The sequence below is a fragment of the Lithobates pipiens genome, unplaced genomic scaffold, assembly GCF_037356315.1.
Source record: "Lithobates pipiens isolate NorthernLeopardFrog02 unplaced genomic scaffold, aLitPip1_a1.2 Scaffold_22, whole genome shotgun sequence".
Lineage (NCBI taxonomy): Eukaryota > Metazoa > Chordata > Amphibia > Anura > Ranidae > Lithobates > Lithobates pipiens.
In genome coordinates this window covers 310,597,335-310,619,702 of record NW_027507784.1, presented here as the reverse complement: position 1 = coordinate 310,619,702, position 22,368 = coordinate 310,597,335, and the positions used below count along the sequence as shown (strand labels likewise).

Below are 22,368 nucleotides of genomic sequence, written 5' to 3'. Positions count from 1 at the left end.
CATGAGTAGCCTCTTCACCGCACTCCCGCCAACACAGTGGTGAGGTCAGGGGGAAAAACCTATGCAATACCACAGGCGTGTAGTGCCATCTGGTTAAAAGTTTATACGCCATTTCCGACGTTTTGGAGGATCCGGAGGAGGTATGTGCCAGGGCTAGGATTTGTGATTTTTGGGACAGCGAGAGTTCCATTTGTAGATCCCATTCCCAGTTGCGTAGGAATGTGGGAGTACTAGTAGAAGTGAGGGACAGCAGAGCTTGATAAAAGTACGAGATTGGCTTCTCAGTTGGGCTAGTGTCGGCAAATGCGGTTTCCACAGGCGTAAGCTCCGCCAAGGAGCGTAAGGGTTTTGGGAGCGAACGAACAAAGGCCAATAATTGATGATGTTTCCAGTGGTCCATATATGATATGAGGGACGACAGGGAGGGCGTGAGTTGAATACCTAAATATTTCATGGAGCTCATCTGCCAAGTAAAGGGGTAGTTCCGCTTCAGGTGGGACACCTGTCGGGCGGGGACAGAGATGTTTAACAGTTCCGATTTGGACATATTAATTTTAAAATTCGAAACCAAGCCATAGGCCGAAAACTCAGACATAAGATTGGGGAGGGTGATCAGCGGTTGTTGTACATAAAACAATATATCATCAGCGTATGCTGCGTATTTGTGTTCCGTTTTGCCTATTGATATACCATGTATACTCGGGTTGCGCCTGATGAGGGAGAGGAATGGTTCTAGGGAGATCGCGAACAAAATTGGCGAGAGTGGGCATCCCTGGCGGGTACCATTGTATAAGGTGAAGGGGTCACTAAAGCTTCATACACACGATAGGACTTTGTCCAAACTGTCCCTTGGATTTTTGTACAAAGGGCGTCGGCCCAGGACTTGTATTGCATACACACAGCAGGACTTTTTCAGCCAACTTTCACCAAATCATGTGGTTTTTCTGCTCTTTACCGCCACATTTGGTCAACTTCTGTATTGTTGTCTGATCTTTTGCATTGGTTCTCAGCATGCGTGTTTGTACTTTGTACAAAAGTCCTATGGTTTTCTGTACACACGATCAGACTTTGCTCCATCTGACTTTTCTTGCCAGAAAGTTTGTCCGTTCGCACAGCCAACAAAAGTCTGATGAAAACCAAAAAAGTTTGTCCGATGCAGCGTACACACGGTCGGATGTTGCTCCAAAACAGCTAATTTGCATGTTTGTTGTCAAAAAGTCTGATCGTGTGTATGGGCCTTAAGGGTGCCATTAATTCGTATTTGAGCAGTGGGACGGTGATATAAGGCCGATATTTTAGAGCGCAAAGAGGGGCCAATTCCTAGATGCGTCAGCGTTGCCATAAGATATTCCCAGTCCACCCTGTCAAACGCCTTCTCAGCATCTGTGGAAAGTAATAGGGTGGGCTGGGAAGCCCGCCGTACATACGCCATCAGGGAAAATGTGCGAAGAGAGTTATCCCGCGCCTCCCTCCCCGGGATGAACCCCGTCTGGTCCCGCGAGATCTATTGTGGTATCAAGGGGAGCAGCCGGTTCGCTATGGCTTTAGCATAAATTTTTGCGTCAATGTTCAATAGCGAGATAGGACGGTAGCTCGCGCAATCACTGGGGTCTTTGCCCGCCTTGGGTAGAACAGTGATGTGGGCATGAGTGGTTTCCGGACGAAGGTCTCCGCCAGTCGAGGTCACGTTAGCATAGTTGGTCAAGTAAGGGAGCAGTATGTCAGCGTACGCTCGATAATAAGTCACCGTGAGGCCATCAGGTCCGGGTGGCTTCTATGTACGCTGTTCCCTGTTGTGCCCGAGAGATCACCGCCAGCAAGTGGCCAGTGTTTTCCCCTTCCTCCATATTTCTGCTGTATGAAAAATTGCTTGTTTTCAGCTGTGGTGAGGGTAATCTGTTGGTGCAATGCTTGCGCCGCAAGCCATCCTCTCTCGGAAGCAGGTGAGGGATTCATAATATAGTGTTCTTCCGCTTTTTGTGCCTCACTGAGCAGCAAGTTACCCCAGTCCCTGGTAGCTGTCTTAATGTTGGATATCTGTCGGATTATAAGGCCTCGTATATGTGCCTTAAGAGTGTCCTAGACCACTCCCTGTTCAGCAGAGCCCCTATTGTAGTCAAGAAAGGCAATGGGTCTGCTGCTGGAAAGAGATTAAACCACAAAGGATTGCCTTTCCATAATTTAGTACTGGCTCCTCAATAGAGATTTGTACTCTCATCAGTGAATGGTCAGAAATATTTCTTGGAAAGTATTCAACCAGGTGCACCATAGACCATGCCAGAGGATTACTCAAGCCCAGGTCTATGCGGGATAAACTCCTATGTGAAGCGGAATAACACGTCCAGGTGTCTATTCCTCCACACATAACATAACCCTAGTTCTGAAAACCAGTCTGGCAAATGAGGTGGGGCCCACCAAAACTGTGGGTCTGACCCCCTGTAGTATAAATGTATCTTTACTTTTATCCAGAAGATTGTTAAAATCGCCCACAGCCCATATGGGTACATTAGAGTGGGAAGCCATAAATTGGGCCAGGTAGCTCAGACACTCTAGAGAGAAAGGTGGAGGAATATATACATATAAGCTATAATACACACTACCCCTGCAAGTTTACACAACAAGAATATATATCAGCTTTGGGTATTGATCTGGGATCGTATCAAGTGAAATGAGACGTTATTGGAAACACGAATGCTGACCCCCTGGAATATGCGGTATGGATGAAATGAAACTGTCAAAAAGCCTCATGCCGAATCAATGATACTGTATTAGATTGAAGATGAGTTTCCTGTAAACACACCACTGCATTGAGGAATGGTTTCAGTGCAGTAAACAGTGCCATCTGTTTTACTCCATCGCTCAACCCCTGTACATTTCATGACATCAAATCATATTTAACCGCCATAGTATCCTGTCAGCAGCAATGGCATAGAGAGGTGAGGAGGGAATCCCACCGTTAATGTGACTAGAGCATGGCAATACCCAGACATACAAAGCAATAAGGAAGCTAGCAGTAATAGACCCAAGGCTGTCCCCATATGTGAGAGGAGGCCATGGCAGTTAGGTTCCCGGAGGGATACCCCAGACAGTCACATAGATAGGCAGTCTGTGTGGATATGTAAAGATAGTGCACTGCACTAGACCACATAAAGTTCCAATGTAGCCTTCCATGGGATGGCCATGGGCTTGTAGCTCTGTTTGTATGTTTAGGGTTGTTGTCCTGCTGGAAGGTGAACCTCTACCCCAGTGTCAAGTTTTTTGCAGACTCTGACAGGTTTTTTTCTAAGATTGCCTGTATTTGGCTCCATCCATCTTCCCATCAACTCTGACCAGCTTCCCTGTCCCTACTGAGGAAAAGCATCCCCACAACATGATTCTACCACCGCCATGTTTCATGGTGGGAATGGTGTGTTCAGGGTGATGTGCAGTGTTAGTTTTGTGCCACACATAGCGTTTTGCTTTTAGGGCAAAAAGTTCCATTTTGGTCTCATCTGACCACAGCACCTTCTTCCACATGTTTGCTGTGTCTCCCACATGGCTTCTCGCAAACTGCAAACGGGACTTGTTATGGCTTTCTTGCCATAAAGGCCAGATTTGCTTGGGATATTTATCTCCACAACTTTATCCCTGACCTGTCTGGTGTGTTCCTTGGCCTTTATAATGCTGTTTGTTCACTAAGGTTCTCTAGCAAACCTCTGAGTGCTTCACAGAACAACTGTATTTATAATTAGATTCAATTACACACAGGTGGACTCTATTTACTAATTAGGTGACTTCTGAAGGCAATTGGTTTCACTAGATTTTAGTTAGGGGTATCAGAGTAAAGGGGACTGAATACAAATGCACGCCACACTTTTCACATTTTTATTTGTAAACATTTTAAAAAACATTTTATCATTTTCCTTCCACGTCACAATTATGTGCCACTTTGTGTTGGTCTATCACATAAAATCTCAATAAAATACATTTATGATTTTGGTTGTAACATGACAAAATGTGGAAAATTTCAGGGTGGGGCGTTATGAATACTTTTCACGGCACTGTATAGATGAATTATGATATTATGATCATAGGATAGTGTTGATCTCAAGAGCAAGGTATTCAGTGTATAGATCCAGTAGGTTTCCTGGTAACATAGCCTACAGAAAATTGTAACTAAATCTACCTTTATTTACAAAATATTTGTTACAAAATTTTTTAAATTTTTCGTCACCTCTTTCTGCACACACAAAGTCTTCTCCCCCACTCATGGTGAACACGTTGTTATGGAAGTAATTGCATTTAGAATGCTCTCCTTTAAATTATCTATGTTTATAATCTTCTCCTTGTACACCACGGCTTTTAAGTGGCCAACCATGTAAAATTTGAGCGGGGAAAGATCAAGGGACCTCGAAGGCCATTCCACAGGACCGTGACAATCAATCCAAGAATGTGGAAACTGTTGAGCCAACCATCGGCGTACGCTGATACCATAACGAGGTGATGTATGAGTTTGTTAATTTTTTCTATTTATGGAGACTTTTAGGACACGCTGAAGTATGTAAGAAATAAAATGTTAGGCTGGATGGACACCTTTGCACTTTTGTTTGATGCATTTACCATTTAAATCAATGGATGCATCTCAACACGTGTTAGGAGGTGCATAAATGTGTGTCATGATGAAGGTCAGCACGTCATGACACACATGGTACACATCAATGCATGCTATGATGCATGTTGACATTTAATATAACGTGCATTGCAACATGCATTGTGTTAAAATGCACACTGATATGCACTTTGGTGTATTTCTATTGATTTCACTATAAAATGCACCAGGGAAGAGATGCATATGTGTAAATCAGTTTTTTGGCATTTCCATTTCAAATTTATGAAACGGGGTGCTTTCTGGGATGGAGTCTGGTTGTTTGACTTATCTATTGCTATATTCTTTTTTTGGGGGCACCAATAGCAATACTGTCATGTAGACTTCTTCCTACATAAAGAGGAGTCTCAGGCCTCCTAATGCATTCTTTGAAATGTAGCTGCAGGAGCTGCAGGAGCTGGGCGGAGTTTGCAAGCCAGATGCAGACATCTAGAGTTCCTGATATAAGTTTGAAAACATTGACTTTTTCAACTTATTAGCACCCAGGACTAAATGGTCTGGTGGGCAGTTAATTCTCCTGGCCATGCCTTTAGACTACCTGCTGTTCATTGGACACATTATTTTGTATATTTACATATAGTTAATGCAAAATATAATAAATAAATTGAATAAATAAAGCAAAAATACAAAGCCATGGATTCGCAATGTAGAAATTATTCTCCTTTAGCCCTGCAGAGCACTGGCTTCCCTCATCTCAAAAGCTTTCTTTGTCACAGTGGTACACTTATGGAGTATCTCATGTGGTTTGGGTCTCTGTGGCATGAGTGGTGTCTGGGGAACGGGAGAAATGGACTGCCCAGTTTTTGGCTTGTTTGCGCTCGGACCATCCTTCTGCAGATCTTGTTTGTCACATAATATCTGCCTTTGGAGGCGAGGTTTGGGCATTTTTTCAGGTGGGATTTTAGAGGCAGCAGAAGGCCTACGTATGGCATCCCTTGTTTGACTCTTGCGTGTTGGTGTATGTGCGTTTTCTAAAGATTGAAATACTTCATGTACATGATCCCTTTGCACTAATTTAGGAGGATTGGGGTAAAAGCCATATGCTGGGCTTGAAACTAAGCCACTAATGGACCTTGATTTTCTCCTGTCCAGTTTCTGAGCCTTTTCCCTTTCTAGACTTCCGGTGTTATGTTCCTTGTCCACTCTCCAGGCCTCTGTTGGTCTGCTCAACTCTAGCTGGCTGGAAGCTTTGAATATATTTGAAGTGGATGGGAAATTTCCTTGATTCTTCATAATTTGGAGCTGGTGACAGTTTTGGTACGGTTTTAGGTACATGGCTGGAACGAAGCCGGTTTTTCCATTATACCTGTGGTGGGTCAAAAGGAAACTATAGTCAATAGTGATGTTTATGGCCAATGGTCATGAAAAACTTCAGCTTTTTTCATTTAAAAATAATCTATAGCATTGCGCCTCTTTACACCTTTACCTGTTCTTAAAGCTGACAGCAGGCATTCTGCAGGTGAACCCAGGCCCTCATCCATTTTACAGTATTGTGTGGCTGCCCTACTAGAGGCGCAAACTATATCCAGACAGGTCTATTTGTTCCTTGACCCTGCCCCGGATGACACCATAAATGCAATCAAAAGCAGTGGGGTATGCACATAGGAGGTCCTCAGTGGGCTTTCCTTTCTATAAGAATGTTCAGCTTTGACTAAATTTCTTTTAAAAACTGCCTTGACCGCAACTGCAATCTACAATAGATGATTCAATCTGGTCATTAATGTTCTTTGGGGAATCTTACTTACAGTAATTTGGAAACTTTCAATTGAAAAACAAAAATGATCAGGTGAAATGAAACCGTCCACAGAAATCTGCCACCCTTTGTTCCACTTTGCTCACTTTTTGACTGCTTCTGTCTAACTGAAAATACATAGGGGGAGGATACTTGATAAAAAGAGGGAAAGGGGTCCCTACTTTTCCTCATTCAGTGGTGTGTAACTGATCTCTCTCAATGCACATATGCTCAGAAAACAGGCCATACAAAGCACAACAGCAGGCCTGCTTGGTGAAAAATGGTACTAAATATGAAAGACTCAAACATAATTTTTATCTTATTGGAAATACTTTTTTTGATAATTGTTTTTTGTCTTGAACATAAAGAACACATATAAAACACTATACAGTATAGTCCCTTGAAGTTCTGTATCAGCTTTCTAAAGTATGTTACCTTATCAACCACCATCCGTTGTTAGACTTCTCTATGACTTCTACCAGAACGCCTCGAGAGATAGAAACTTCATCCCCGCTCATAGCTTCATACGCCATTGCTGAATAGTACCGTATTCCTGCATAAGGAGAGATTACACAATATTACATACTGGGCCCTAGAGGTAGAATTTTTAGTAGTGCCCTGTGTTCATATATGTAGCTGCCAGGTAAGCGCTCATTTCAGCCAGCTTACAACTAGTTACATCATAGCATGACCCTTTACCATGCTGTATTACCAAAGACTGTACCATTCATAACAACCATATAGTGAAAGGGTCTGACTGCATCAGATTGTAATTTCTGGCTTTCTGTTCTTTCTTCCTCTTCATACTTTCCTTCCTTTCTATCTTACTTTCTCCTTTCTTACTTCTTTCTTACTTCTTTCCATCTCTTCTTTTCTCCTACATTTTTCTGTTTTCTGTTGCCATATTTACCTTCTTTCCTTCTCTTCTCCTATTTTTCTGTCTTCTGTTCCCATATCTTCCTACCTTCCTTCCATCTTTTTTCTGTCTGCCATTCCCATACATTCCTTCCCCATACCTTCCTTTCTTCCTTCTCTTATTTTTTCCTACCCTTTTCTGTCTTCCTTACCCATACCTTCCTTCATTATTTCCTTCTCTTCTTTTCTCCTACCTTTTTTTTGTCTTCTGTTCCCATACCTTCCTACCTTCTTTCTCTTCTTTTCTCCTACCTTTTCCTGTCTTCCATTCCCATACCTTCATTCCTTCTCTCCTTTTCTCCTACCTTTTTCTGTCTTCTGTTCCCATACCTTTCTTCATTATTTTCTTCTCTTCTTTTCTCCTACCTTTTTATGTCTTCCATTCCCATACCATCCTTCCTCACAATATTTTATATATATATACATATATATATATATAAACACACACACATATATATAAATGTATAGTTTATTATGGATATTGCTGTGGGGAATCTATCACACAAATGGTAACATACCTTCAGCATCGGAATCTGTTTCTGAGTCCAAGTCATCTTCTGTCTCTAGAGCTTTGAGAAACGGAGCTGGAAACCAGGCCATCCTTTTCTCTTCATTCTCTACCAGCCACCAGCCTGAGACAGAGCAGAGAAAATTGACTATTCATCCATCCACTACAGATGTCACATGATCTACGCATTCAAATTCAAGAACAAATGGGGCACTGGATTCAGCATTTCTAAGGGTCAGCAAAACGGATACTGGGTGCCCTGCCTTGTTCAGCAGTAACCCAAAAAACAGGGACTACCTTCAGGAACAGGACAAGGGTTCAAAGCTGAGAATCCACATACATACAATGCAGTGAAAGAGCCAAACAAATGTCCAAGCATCAAAACTGATTCAAAGCAAAAAAAAAAAATTCAGCACGTTTCAGAGGCCAAACACACTCCTATTTCATCAGGGTATGAAGAAGTAGAAGTACAAAAGCCATAAAAATAAAAGTAAAGGTCATAAATATGAACCTGAGTAAACAAGTAAAAAATAAGGACTATAAAAGTCAAAGGGTATATACCCATTTGCACGTAATATCTGATTCCAGTAAATATCATAATAATATCTAACACACAGACATTAGAGGTTCCAACATATCATTACAAACAGTAAAGCAAATAGCATGATGAGCAATCTCAATAAAACAGGACACTATTACAGTCAACTTATATTAAGTTAGATTTGTCATTGATAATAAATGGTTTGCTCTGTCTAACTCTAGAACAGGGATCTCCAAACTTTCTAAACGAAGGGCCAGTTTACTGTCCTTTAGAGAGGCTGGACTGTGGCCACCAGGAGTACAAAATGTCCTGGGATTTGTGCCTTCATTGGTGTGAGTGAACAAAATATTTCCCAGAGGGTCAGATAAAAGCGAGCAAAGGGCCGCATCCAGCCCCCGGGCCGCAGTTTGGAGACCACTTCTCTAGAACATCAAAGCAATGTATATTTTGTAGATATTGCATAAATCACCCAATACCACAAACTATGTTATGGTAAGTATTATCATTATAATTGTGTGCCAAATAAATAAGGCACAAATATTATACTTACCATAACATATTTTGTGATCTTTGGTGTGTTTATACAGCAGTTACAAAAAGTACATACATTGTTTTGATGTAGCTGAGTTAAGGGAGATAGAAAAAAAGCCTATTGGTAATCATGTAATCATTAATAACCTTGAACTCTTGGACATTTGGTGCTCTCCTTGGATTGTGTGTACATTAATCATGGTTAAACAGGCTGATGTAAGAAATCTGGAGGTGTGGAGATGTCCAGTGGCTACCAAAGACAACCAATTAGCATTGTTACCTCTCTTTCACTAAGAAAATTCAAGTTTCAGAGGATTACACACATTTACAAAATAAATTTGTAGGTACAATTTCCATGTTTCTATCCTGACTGGTGGCCTTTAACATTTAAGAGAAATGTTGGGTTGAAAGCCTAATGTCTCACCAGAGTTTTCCTTCATCAGCACACCCAGGTGCTCATTGCGTTTCACTTTGAAGGGTCGGTTCTTGGTGTCCTTGGTCTCGTGGTCCTCAACACAAAGGTACATTTGGGACACAATGGGCTCCGATGCTGGAGGTTTAGGTAGCCATTTGGGCCTTTCTCTCTGTTGTTCTCTTGCCTCTGAAGGCATGATCATCAAGCTGCAAGCACAAAACCATTAGTTTCATCACAGATGTTGCCTTACATATTGATGCGATCTGATCTGCACGTGATTATGTGATGCAGCGAAGGAACAGCCAACTTTAATTCTATTTCTCCTACACAGCAAACACAACCATGTACCTAGGCCTTCATGCATGTGGCCATTTTTTTAATATATTTTCTATTGTGAATAAAATGTGGGTTTATGCGATCTGCAAATCATTACATTATATTTTTATGTACATTTTACACAGCGTCCCAGCTTTTTTTGAAATTGGGGTTGTAGTTTAATCTTAACATTTAAACACAAGTCCACTTCAATGTTAAACTTTTTTTCGTTTTGGATTTAATGGGGAACTGTTAAAACATCTGCTATTTTTTTGTTTGAGGGACAATGTTAGAGATATCCTCTGACATCCTGTCCTGGCGACAACCTTGTCCCTGGAACAAAAAATGAGGGCTCATCTCCAATGAGGACACATACACCAATTTAAAGGAGCTCCAGGTTATAGCCTTCCCCTACCTTACTAAAACATTGCTTTATGTGACCCTCTTATAGATTTTCCCCTCACTTCTTGGTGACAGGATATGAGGGGTAATCTCCCCAATGGCACCACAGACAACAGAAACTCACATGTAGGCAGGTGCCTACAGAAGGGTAATGTTTTTGTTCTATGCTAACTCATGTTCTGCAGTTATCTGGGTCAAGTCTGCTGTCTTTCCTGTGAAACTGTTACAATTTAGATGTGTAGTGAATTTGAGGATTGATTAGCTAGATTTCCCTGCCAATTTTCCAAAGATACACATAAAAAGGGTTCCTTTAATACCCCACAAGAGAGAGCTGCTGTAAACACTGTCAAAATGTAGGTCGTTATGCTGCTGGACTGCACCCCGGGGGGGGGGGCAGTTGGGGTTCCCTGAGGGACTGAGGACTTGAGGACTCCTAACTACCAGGGATGGACTGATAGCCTTTTAAGGATAATTGCCAATCATGACTTTATGGACTCTGTGCTACCTCTTGTTGTTTTTATTTTCCAATCATAGACTCTGCCTCGTAATGGACACTAAAGGCTCTCTGCTGTTATCCAGGTATGGTTACCTTATGAGCACTAAAGCAACTTGCACAGAAATTCATGTGAGAAGCTGCTTGATAAATACTGTTCCTGTGATGCCTTTCTTCTGTAAAGTTACCGTTAACTGGCTAATGCCTGGTCTGAAGTCTCTCCTAGTGTAGACTATATTACCGTTGCTAGGGACAAACCATATATGTGTTATTAGCTTAATCCAGCCAACCAGTCAGGGAATGGGTGACTGGCGTATGGTGACGGTCACTCTGGTAATGAAGGGGTGTTGTGCTTGTCCCCTTCACTAGCAGTTGGTACTTCACATTTTAGGACCAGACCAGCAGCACAGAGTACCTAGGGACCTAGCCTGGGAGTCATGTGAGAGATGTAGAGGGACCCCTGAGAGAGCGATAGAGAGAGAGAGCTCATGTAGTCACTGAATGAGGTTAATTTCCTGTATTCATTAGTAACTGTGGACAAGTCACTGGGAGGAAGGTGACAGGTTTTGCAGGTTGGAAGAAGCTGGCGCAGGTTTTGTAACACCATTTTCTAAATGCTGCACACCTGGGAATTGGTGTTCTCTAATTGTGGTAATGTTTGTAGTGCTTAATGTAACACTCAGTTAGCCTTGGGTTGCTAGAGGGATAGATGTGTTCATTGTGGCCCGCTTCCGAGTCTGGAGTTATGCCTTAATGCTGATGTTCACATGGAAGCAAACTCCTGCCTGGAACTTAAACTGGATGTAAAACCTCATATATACCAAGTAAAGTGAACAGCCTCAGGTGATATTCAGAGATGAAACAAATCTCCCTACATAAGTTTTACATGTATATCTGTTGTCTTCAGCTGAATATATATCCTTTATAAAGTGCTCTTCGTTGTTAAAGATTTTCTCTTTCTGGTTAGCACTGCAGTGAAGCCTGGGCATACAGCCAAGAATGATTGGAAGAGAGGCACACACCCCTTCTCCTTATAGGTAGAGACTTTCAGCTCTGTTTGTTGAATAGTTCAGGGCTCTGCTAATCTATATATAGCATCCTCCCCAACACAAAACTCTGGCTGCTTTTATCATATGTGTCAGAGAACTTATCAGGCTGATAACAGAAGAATGGAACAGGAGACAGCTACACGACTTAGTGCTTTGACGAGAGATAAGAAAACATTGCAGATGTATGTGCCCAGCTCAAATTTCATGAATCGGGTTTACATCCACTTTAAGCAATTAGTGAGTGTAGTTTTAGTGCCCCCCCCCCACTAGGGCCATAAGCCCCACCCACTAACAGAAGTTCTAACTCTCCCCCAACACTATCCAAAACTTTAAAAACACATTTGGACTGCAGAATATAACAAAAACTAAAACATCAGTTTGCGGTGGACTGGGTCTTGGAACAATTTAAACATTTCACAAAGACTCATCGCATGGTTTCATGGGACAATACAGCAGTAGATAAGAGCACCAGCTGGGGGCATGCCCAAGCGACTTCACATGAACCAGAGAGCCACATGTGGTCAAAAGCATTGGGCAGGATGACCACCGATCCCCAAAACAAGCAAATTTCTGGTAATCTGCCATACAGCAGCCAAAGCTTTTTTTTTTTGGTTTATCCATAGTTCTTAGAAAATAGTGAGGACACACCTGTTTTGGGGGAAATTTGGGTTGAGATCACTGCTGCTGGGTGTGAAGAAAGCCTTTACCACATCACAATGGGAGATTTTCTCATCAGCTGTCAGGAGCTGTTGACAATGATTTTCTAGCAGTCTCAGTCTCTCGATGAAGCGGCTGGTATTTCGGTTCATCCTAAAGATAGGGACATCTGTAGGAAACAGGATAACACGTGAGTGGCTGGGACTTACCCTCCACTTAATTACAGCTGCAAGAAACTCGTCTGACAGGTAAGGTGTGTGGATTGGTTTCTAAAGTCAATTATAATGTCCTGTCACACATTCCACAAACATCACAGGCTTATAAGAAAAGGTGCGTCAGACTGAATAATCATTTTTAGGAATAATCGGTATATTTTACAGCCAGGAGAGCAGACACCTCAAGTGCTGTAATGTCAAGGAAGGCAGTTCATCAACATGGCAGATATTTACCCCAATATATGTTTGCTATGGACTGCCTGCAAAAACTGCATACTACCCATAGTTATGCAATTGTCTCCCATTCCAATTAAATAAGCTAAAATGGGTGCTGATTATCATGTGCCTGTAAAAGTTAACCACTTGGTAACTGGGCACTAAAACCCCCCTCCTAACCAGACAAATTTTCAGCTTTCAGTGCTCTCACATTTTGAATGACAATTACTCAGTCATGATACACTTTACCCATATGAGCTTTCTTTTGGTGGTATTTCATCACTACTGGGTTTATAAATTAAAAATAAACATTTTCTTCATTTCTGTTTTCAAATTTTGCAAATTACTGTATTTATCGGCGTATAACACACGTCGGCGTATAACACGCGCCCCAAGTTTAGGAGGGAATTTTAAGGAAAAAAAAAACTTACATTTAAATGCCCATCAATGCAGCCTGATCAGTGTTCATCTGAAGCCTTGTCAGTGTCATGTGCAGCCTTGTCATGCAGCCTGTCCATCATTGCAGCCTTGTCATGCAGCCTGTCCATCATTGCAGCCTTGTCATGCAGCCTGTCCATCATTGCAGCCTTGTCATTGCAGCCTGTCCATCATTGCAGCCTTGTCATTGCAGCCTGTCCGTCATGCAGCCTGTCTGTCATTGCAGCCTTGTGCATCGTTGTTCCCTCAGTGAGTCAGCTTTTGTTTTTAAAAATGGTGCAGCCGAGATGTCTGTTGTATCTCAGCGGCGCCCGGAAGTTCTCAGCGGCTTTCGGTCGTACTCGGCGGCACTCGGCCGCCTTCGGCCGTAGTCGGCCGAGAAGGGCCAAGGCGGCCGAAAGCCGCAAGAAGGGCCGAAGGCGGCTGAAAGCTGCCCAGAGCCCAAAAATCACGGGGGATCGGCGTATGATTTTAAGGGGAAAAAAGTGCGTGTTATACGCTGATAAATACGGTAGTAATTTATCTTCGGAAATTTTGGCCAAAATTTATGCGGCTACATATCTTTGGTAAAAATAACCAAAATCAGTGTATCTTATTTGGTCTGTGTGAAATTTATAGTCTGCAAGCTATGGTGCCAATCATTGAAAATTGATCACACCTGATGTACTGATGGCCTATCTCATTTCTTGAGACACTAAGGTCCTGTTCACACTGAGGCAGCACGACTTGCAGCGCGACTGCCTCAGGCGACTTGGACTCGACTGTTGCGGCGACTTGCAAAATGACTTCTCTATAGAAGTCAATGCAAGTCACCTCAAGTCGCCCCCAAAGTCACATAGTTACATAGTTAGGTTGAAAAAAGACACAAGTCCATCCAGTTCAACCACAGAAAAAAATAATTAAAAAATAATAATAATATCATACAATCCCATATACCCAATTCTATACCCACAGTTGATCCAGAGGAAGGCAAAAAACACCAGCAGAGCATGATCCTATTTGCTAAAGCAGGGGAAAAAATTCCTTCCTGATCCCCCGAGAGGCAATCGGATTTTCTTCGGATCAAAGTCGTACAGGAACCTTTTTCTAAGTCGGAGCGACTTGTTTCGCTCCATTTAGAATGGTTCCATTGTACAGAACGGGACGTGACTTGTCAGGCAACTAAGTCACCTGACAAGTCGTCCCAGTGTGAACTGACCCTAACAAGCCAGGAAAGTACAAATACCCCCCAAATGACCCCTTTTTGGAAAGAAGACATTTCAAGCTATTTAGTAAGAGGCAGGGTGAGTTTTTTGTTGTCATTTTTTCCCACAATTCTTTGCAAAATAAAGATTTTTTTCTTCACAAAAAGTTGTCATATTAACAGGTTATTTCTCACACACAGCATACTTGCAACTACACCCCAAAACACATTCTACTACTCCTCCTGAGTATGGCGATACCACATGTGTGAGACTTTTCCACAGCCTGGCTACATACAGAGGTCCAACATGCAGGGAGCACCATCAGGTATTCTAGGAGCATAAATTACACATTTCATTTCATGACTACCTCTTACACTGTTGAAGGCCCTGGAGCACCAGGACAGTGGAAACGCCACAAAAAATTACCCAATTTTGAAAAGTAAACAACCCAACGTATAATCTATGAGGCATAATGAGTCTTTTTAACATGTAATTTTTTTTCACACGTTTTTGGAAAATGTGGAAAGAATATTGAAAACGCTTTTTTTTTTTTTTTACACAAAGTTGTCCATGTATAAGATATTTCTAACACATGTACATAGCAGAAATGATGCCCCAAAATACATTCTGCTACTCCTCCTAAGTATGGCATTACCACGTGTGTGAGACTTTTCCAGAGCCTGGCCACATACAGAGGCCCAACATGCAGGGAGCACCATTGGATGTTTTAGGGGCATACATTTTAAATCTAATTTGACTACCTATTACGCATGAATTGTGAGGCACTGTAGTGGCATGAATGTGGCATGGATGAGCACTGATGAGCATGGATGAGACGTGGATGGGCACAGATCAGCACTGTGGGCATGTCAGATCCAGCCCACAAGCGCTGCTTCACTGGCCCCCTCATCTCCTCACACACTATACCAATTGGTGAGAGGAGAGGGGAGGAGCTGAAACTGACATTTTCCGGTTTGTTGGCAAGTGATCATTCCGTCATTGGACGGATCGGTCACGTGGTAAGGGGCCGCTGTCATTAGCCCTTTACCCAATCCATAACACGCTGGGTCTGGAGGACACAATGGTCACGGACATTACTGTGTGCGCACCCAGGAGTGCATTTAAGAACATTTGCGTTACTTGAGTCTAATCTAGCTTAATAGTAATTGTTTCAGGTAAAACGTGGTCCAATACTGAAGCAGTTCAATGCTTCAATCTTTCCTGTTGCAGGCCAGTGCTCACTTTATTCAGTTCTGCCACTTTGAAGTTTTCTATTTGCTTGATACCATGCCTTCTACTGTTTACCTGCTTTGATATAATACATTTACTTAACCTGCTATCTGTTAGTCTGGGTCTAATTATCTGTGTATTGTTACATAACATAAGCTGCTCCTGCAGGGATAAGTGCTACAACCCTTTAAAAGACATGCACACTTATCCTTTTTAACGAAACTCAGCATAGGTGTGTGCAGCCTATTGGATTAGGGTGTGCACCCAAAGCTCAAACACTTGTGTGTACTTGTCTATATATATGACCCTGGCACATTGATCTTCTTTTATGAGTAATTTGTGAAATATGAGAATCAACACACATCTGGGGTTCAAACACTTCGTATATAATGTTATGTGATCTCAAAATAGACTAAATTCAATGGAATTGTGTGCTGGGAAAGGGAGAGTCCTCACCTCTTAGTTTTGGGATCATATTGTCTGATTTCCGTATCAGCCCAGATTCAAGAGGAAATTTCTTTTTTAGCTCTCTCTGTTAGAATAAAAAAGAAACACATGCAGGCATAGTGAGTTTTACAGACAGACAGACCTATGGAAAAATAATAATATATATATATATATATATATATATATATATATATATATATATATACATACACACATACTGTATTGCCAAAAGTATTGGGACACCTACCTTTACTTGAACTTTAATGGCATCCCTGTCTTAGTCGGTAGGGTTCAATATTGAGTTGGTCCACCCTTTGCAGCTATAACAGCTTCAACTCTTCTGGGAAGGCTGTCCACAAGGTTTAGGAGTGAACCCTATGGACTATTGCCCTGTACACACGGCAACAAATGTAGGATGTGAGTTTGTTGTCGGAAAGTCCAACCGTGTGTATGCTCCATAGAACATTTGTTGTCGTAATTTCCACCAACAAGTGTTTGAGAGCAGGTTCTCAAATTTTCCGACAACAAAAGTTCACGCATGCTCGGAATCAAGCAGATGAGCCGCACTGGCTATTGAACTTAATTTTTCTCGGCTCCTCGTATGTGTTGTACGTCAGCACGTTCTTGATGTTCGGAATTTCTGACATTTGTATGACCGTGTGTATGCAAGACAAGTTTGGGCCAACATCCTTGGGGAAAAAATCCACGGCTTTGTTGTCGGAAAATCCTATCGTGTGTACAGGGCATTAGACTGGGATGCCGTTAAAGTTCAAGTGTGCATAGAGGTAGGCGTCCCAATACTCTTAGTAATATTATATATATATATATATTTGTGTGTGTTTATATCACAGGTAAAAGATGTTTTGATTGGTTACTATAGGCAATATGGGCAAGACACTTTTTTAGAACACTTTTCATCTCAAAGAGTGATCTACATATAATGATTCTCATTACAAAGGAGGGCTGTTACTGATTAAAATTTTCATGTTTGATTAATCTTTTTTTTTTTTTAATCGATTAATCAAATAATTTGGATTAATTATAACGCACATACAGATCCAACTACTTTTATCTGATCTCTTTGCATTGCAACTCTGCATTAGTCAGTGGTAAATGTGGTATACACTATATGCAATCACCCAACACTAGTTAGTTTCCACAATCCATGACTTAACTTCACAGTTCACACAAATACGTTTTAAATTCAAACTGTAGCACTGACATAAGTAATTTTTTTTATTAAACTTTAAGAAAAACATAGAAAGTTAGTTTAACTTTAATTATAAAACGTATCTAGTATATTGACTGTCAGTCACTTTATAGTAGGCAAGTAGGCATCACTTTAGCCGGTCACGCAGACACACCAGAGTGTTTATATTTTGTTGTTTTTTTACAACAATGTTAAAAATAGAGGTTATCAAATTTGCCTACACTTAGCTCACTGAATGATCCCAGTTAACCACATCCATATTTACCATCACTATACAGGCTGTCTGGTGACGTCGATGTCACCGGACTCCTCTCCCCTTCTCTTTGTTAGCAAACGGAGGCACTTGAGGAAGGGTGGAGGAGCCCGGTGACATCTATGTCTGTGATGTCACCAGATCTCTGACCGAACTCCCTGAAGACCCAGAAACCGGCGGAGAGGTGAGTACCGATCAAAACTATTTTGATCGATCAAAAAAATTAACGATTAGGAATGAATTTTTAATTTTCCCAGCCTTATTACAAATCCTAAAGTTTTTCCCCTCATATTCATGATATAAATCATTCCTTTCTTTTGTGCCTGTGCATTCAGAACTGCAGGTACAGTATGTACAACACAGCTGTAACCTCATATATTAATTTATAAATTAATTGTCATTGCCTGACAGCTGATCACATGATCAAAACAAAAGCTCGGTGATCGAGCAGAGGAGAAAAAAAACAGCCGATCACCGACTCATCTGAAAGGGACATCGGTCCAGAAGAGGAAGAGGCAATTATGCCTCATCTATACCACCTGCCATTGCCACCTGACAGTGCCCACAAGTGCCACCTATCAATGCCCACAAGTGGTGCCAATCAGTGCCACTTAGAAGTGCTCCCTATCAGTGTAACCGATCAGTGCCTATCACTGCCACCCATCAGTGCCCATCACTGCCCTCTATCGGTGCAGTGATCAGCGTACATCAAAGACGGACAAAGATTAACTGTTTTAACATTTTATAACAAAATTTTAAAAATATCTATTTTTTTTAAATTTCGGTCTTTTAAAATTTTTTTAGCAAAAAATAAAAACCTCCGAGGTGATCAAATACCACCAAAAGAAAGCTCTATTTGTCGGGAAAAAAATGATAAATTTCATTCATTTCATTTGAGTACAGTGTAGCATGACCGCGCAATTGTCATGCTAAGTGCATCAGCGCTGAAAGCTGAAAATTGGTCTGGATAGGAGGCGGGTTTAAGTGCCCAGTAAGCAAATGATTGGCGTTACTTTAGGTTTTGCTAAAACTCATCAGTGCAAGAACTTTACACTATTTCCGTGGAGTAGATATTAAATAGAAGCAGGATAGTATAGGCAAAGATGGCAAAGATGGCAAAAATAAATAAATAAGGTTACCCTTATTGCCAAATCAGGTAAATTCTCATTACAAACTTACCATATACATAAAACATATGTGGATTATGTGGTAATTGTAACATTAAGGTGCTAACATCCAAAAATACCATATCAATAGCATACAATAGCAAACAATACCATCAATTAACGGGGCTTCAGTGGTGTAAAATTGATCACACTGATATTAAACCATTAAAAAGTAGCTATTTATATACATGTTACTTTACAAACTTACATTCATGTTTTTGAAATCTTCATACTTTCGATATATAAGTATATTGTTGTGGTCAGACCATAGGATCGAAAAAATGTTAATCTGTCAAAAATAAAGCAATAAAGTTACTAGTGATCCTTCCACATAAGATACCAATCTCCTTCAGGTTGCAGTACATATTGCATGGTAGTGGAGCTGCAATGGAGTCTACCTTGGATGCCTTTTTGGGCCTTATTTATAAAGATTATAAACAAGTGTTCACTCCCCATAAATCAATCAAATAGCAGCTCTCATATTTATTCCAGGTAAGACAATAAAATTGCATCTATGATGGCTCAAATATTCAGCAAGTGGTCCAATAAACAATGTGGCTCCTTTGGCATTGCATTCAGGTTCTCTTGGGTGATGGTTTATAAGTCATAGTCCCAAACCAAACCACTTGGAGTGCCCCATAGAAGATGGCACCCAATAACACCCATCAGGACATTTGGTTATAATAGTTATAATAGGTTATAATAGTAAAACATTCAACCTAATTCACTAACAGCTATTGACTTTTTTAGATAAGGCTTTGGACCTCTTAGCCCTTGTACACACGGTCGGACATTCCGACAACCAAATCCGTCGGATTTTGTCCGAAACTGTTGCATACACACGGTCGGACAAAGTTGTCGGAAAATCCGTTCGTTCAGAACGTGATGACGTTATCTCGTTACGACGGGACTACATTCAGGCTAGTAGCCAATAGCTTTGATGTAGGAATTTGATCTGAGCATGCGTAGCACTTTGTCCGATCGGAATTCTCTACACATGATCGGAGTATGTCCAATCGGAGCATTTTCTCCGAAAATTTTACCAACAAGTTGGAAAACTTGGTCCGTCGGATACTCCGATGGAAACATTCCGATGGAGACCACACACAGTCGGAATATCCGACAAAACAGTCCGATCGGACACATTCCGTCGGAATCTCCGACCGTGTGTACAAGGGCTTAGGTATGTCAATAGCTCTTGATGAATTAAAAGGCTGATCTACTGAGTATATGGCTGCCTCTGTTGAGTATTGGTAGCAGTTTTTTTTTTTTTTTAAATAGAGCTCCAAAACTACCTTGAGTCTTCCATGCTGTAAAACTCCTACAGCCTTGGCCTCCAATGGATGACGGCCATTTCCTCTCATCTGCTCCGGCATGGTGCCTAGTCCAGTGTTTTCTGCTGAATGAAAATAATGGCAGCTCCTCTTTATCTTCTCATATCAGATTTTTCATCCTATCACGAACCTTGTATTTCGGAAGGGGAACTCCCAATAGCTTTTAAGCTTCACTCCCCTTTGGTAGGACAGGGAAATGCTGTGGGATAGTCAGCACCCAGGAACTTGGGTTTTTCCCATTGTTCTTCATTACGTGTTTTCATTAGGAGCAGAGCCCTGCCTATATATCACACGCATTCAGTTTCCATAGCCAGCTGTCGGGGAAATGCACTCAGCCAGATGGGTAGCATTCCTTGCTGATAATGTAGTTGGGTTTTCTCAGGTCCCAAGGCAGGGAAATGCAACTTGTATTTATTACAAACGTCACAATTTATTTATTTATTTATCTTGGTTTGCAGGAAGTCAAGTGGAGGCTTGTACTAAGTTTACTAAATAGATTGACATGGGAGGGACTGATGTAAATAGAAGCTGTCATTTAATTTTCCAATGACTAAAATCTAAATTTAGCACAACAACCAAACAACCTTTTACTATGGGGAAAATACACTATATTACCAAAAGTATTGGGACACCTGCCTTTACACACACGTAGGGTTCAATATTGAGTTGGCCCACACTGCAGCGCCGCTTTGCCAGGGGTTCGGCGCCGTTGCCCATTGATTTCAATGGGCAGGGGCGCTTTAGGACTGGTGTATACAGTGCTCCTACAGCGCTGCAAAGATGCTGCTTGCGGGACTTTTTTTACCATCCTGAAAGCACACTGCTCCAGTGAGAGGAGAGGCTCTTTACAGGGGCTATTTTTAGTGCTATAGCGTCTGTAAAGCGCCTCAGTGTGAAAGCAGCCTTAGGGCCTGTGTTGATGGGCTTCTGTGCACATCCGGCAGCTTTTCCATTTCTATACAATTCTATAGGAATGGGTGAATACAGTAGGTTAGTATGTTTAATAGGGCAGGTGGGCATTCAAGTTAAAGTGGCATTAATTCCCAAAAGCAAACATTTATTACATTGCCGTTCACCAATTCTTAGATGTGATGGCTACATCCGTTCTTTTAGTCTTTCTTTCTTGTATATTCATCTGGTGATCCAGCCAGTATGTCTGTTGTTTTTCAAAAGAACAAGCTGTCTTGCAGATTGTATCAGTTTTTACCACTGACAGGGGTGCTTACAATGACCAGCTTTTATTTATTTTTGTAACACCTTTATCCCAAAAGAAAAAAAAACAGTTACTGTAACTGCCTGTGTATGTGTAACGGCAGTGTGAGTTCAATTTGTGTATCTAAATCTGCTAGTACATGCAACACTCTTCTCCCATCAGGCTGTCAATGCTCAAGTGCAAAGGTGTCTCTGTTGTTCCTTCATCCAAAGTGGGGGCACGTTAATATAGCAGGTGTGTTACTGGCCAGATCACCGGGTTAAAACAGAGGGAAAAAAGCCTTATAAAAGAAAACAAATGAAGCTACATTTTTTATTTTGGGTGCTTTAATCTTTTGCTTCTTTTGCTTTGTTCTGCAAGATTTTTTTGTGCTCTCTGTGTCCCATTGAGGGGATTTACTTCTACTTCCTCTCCACAAGAGAAAACAATAAGTGTTTCTTCCAAGGGGAGGGAAATTATCCTTTAGGCATTATGTCATCAGAACGAATGTCCCCATTGAAAGATTTACACTCTATTTCTGTCCCAGTGACTACACAAACACAATACATATTTGCAGCATTTATGAAACACATGGCAAAGCGCATATTTTCTGTGCAGTTTGGCATACGTTTAGAAACACACAGATGTGAATAGACCCTCATTGTTCCTCTGTAAATGCACCAATTTCACTTTCAGGCCTAGAGTAGTGGGAGCGCATGTTTTTTGTCTCATCTTTCTAGTGACATACATAGGGTGGCCAGTCGATTTCAATGGGCTACGCACCACCTGGCAAAGTAGCTCATAGGACATTTTTGTAAATTTGTTACTGCATTTGCCACCTGTTTTTTCATGTGGCAAAATGTGTGTTTTCTTCTCTGTTTGGTGTGCCGTTAACAATTAATGACACTGAAAGAGCAACTAAGTAATTTTAGGTGTTTTACAATCTCGTTACGATTTAACAAAACAATATAATAGGAGGAGACACCATCAATCCAATCACTCTGTATCCAATCAGACAGGCGCTTGCACAAAATCAGCGATGTCCCATGGGCTGCATGTGGCCCCAGGGAATTTTAGCATGCACTCTGAGCCCATCTGAAGGAACACTGGGGAAGTCAGGCAAATTCACACATGGAGGAAAGCCAGGGGGGCTGTGAAAACTTAGTTGATAGGTGAAGGTGTGCTAATGAGGGCAGCTGGTAAACTCTTTCCTGGGTCATACTGGCTAGTCTGTCCTGTGTGTCTGTCCTCTGTCTACCAGGAAGCTTCTGAAGTGATCT

At 41.5% G+C, this 22,368-nt stretch overlaps 1 protein-coding gene across 1 annotated transcript; it reads right to left on the bottom strand.

The window, feature by feature from the left end:
- Positions 1–3,850: 3,850 nt before the first annotated feature.
- Positions 3,851–19,979, bottom strand: LOC143924874 (NADPH oxidase organizer 1-like). The gene is made up of 8 exons (XM_077449379.1): positions 19,858–19,979; positions 18,771–18,851; positions 15,943–16,018; positions 12,195–12,372; positions 9,297–9,493; positions 7,811–7,924; positions 6,813–6,930; positions 3,851–5,951 (listed from the first exon to the last, which is right to left on the bottom strand). The coding sequence occupies exons 1-8, from the start codon at positions 19,936–19,938 to the stop codon at positions 5,309–5,311; spliced, it is 1,488 nt and encodes a 495-aa protein (XP_077305505.1). The 5' UTR covers positions 19,939–19,979; the 3' UTR covers positions 3,851–5,308.
- Positions 19,980–22,368: the final 2,389 nt, after the last annotated feature.

Bases quoted from the DNA above. Each gene is read 5' to 3' on its own strand.
- LOC143924874 (XM_077449379.1), bottom strand. From the start codon at position 19,938: ATGCCGGAGCAGATGAGAGGAAATGGCCGTCATCCATTGGAGGCCAAG. The intron at 7,925-9,296 runs GTGAGACATTAG...GCTCTGTCTCAG, and splicing joins GCTGATGAAGGAAAACTCTG to GCTGGTGGCTGGTAGAGAAT. The intron at 6,931-7,810 runs GTATGTTACCAT...CTCCTTATGCAG, and splicing joins AACAGATTCCGATGCTGAAG to GAATACGGTACTATTCAGCA.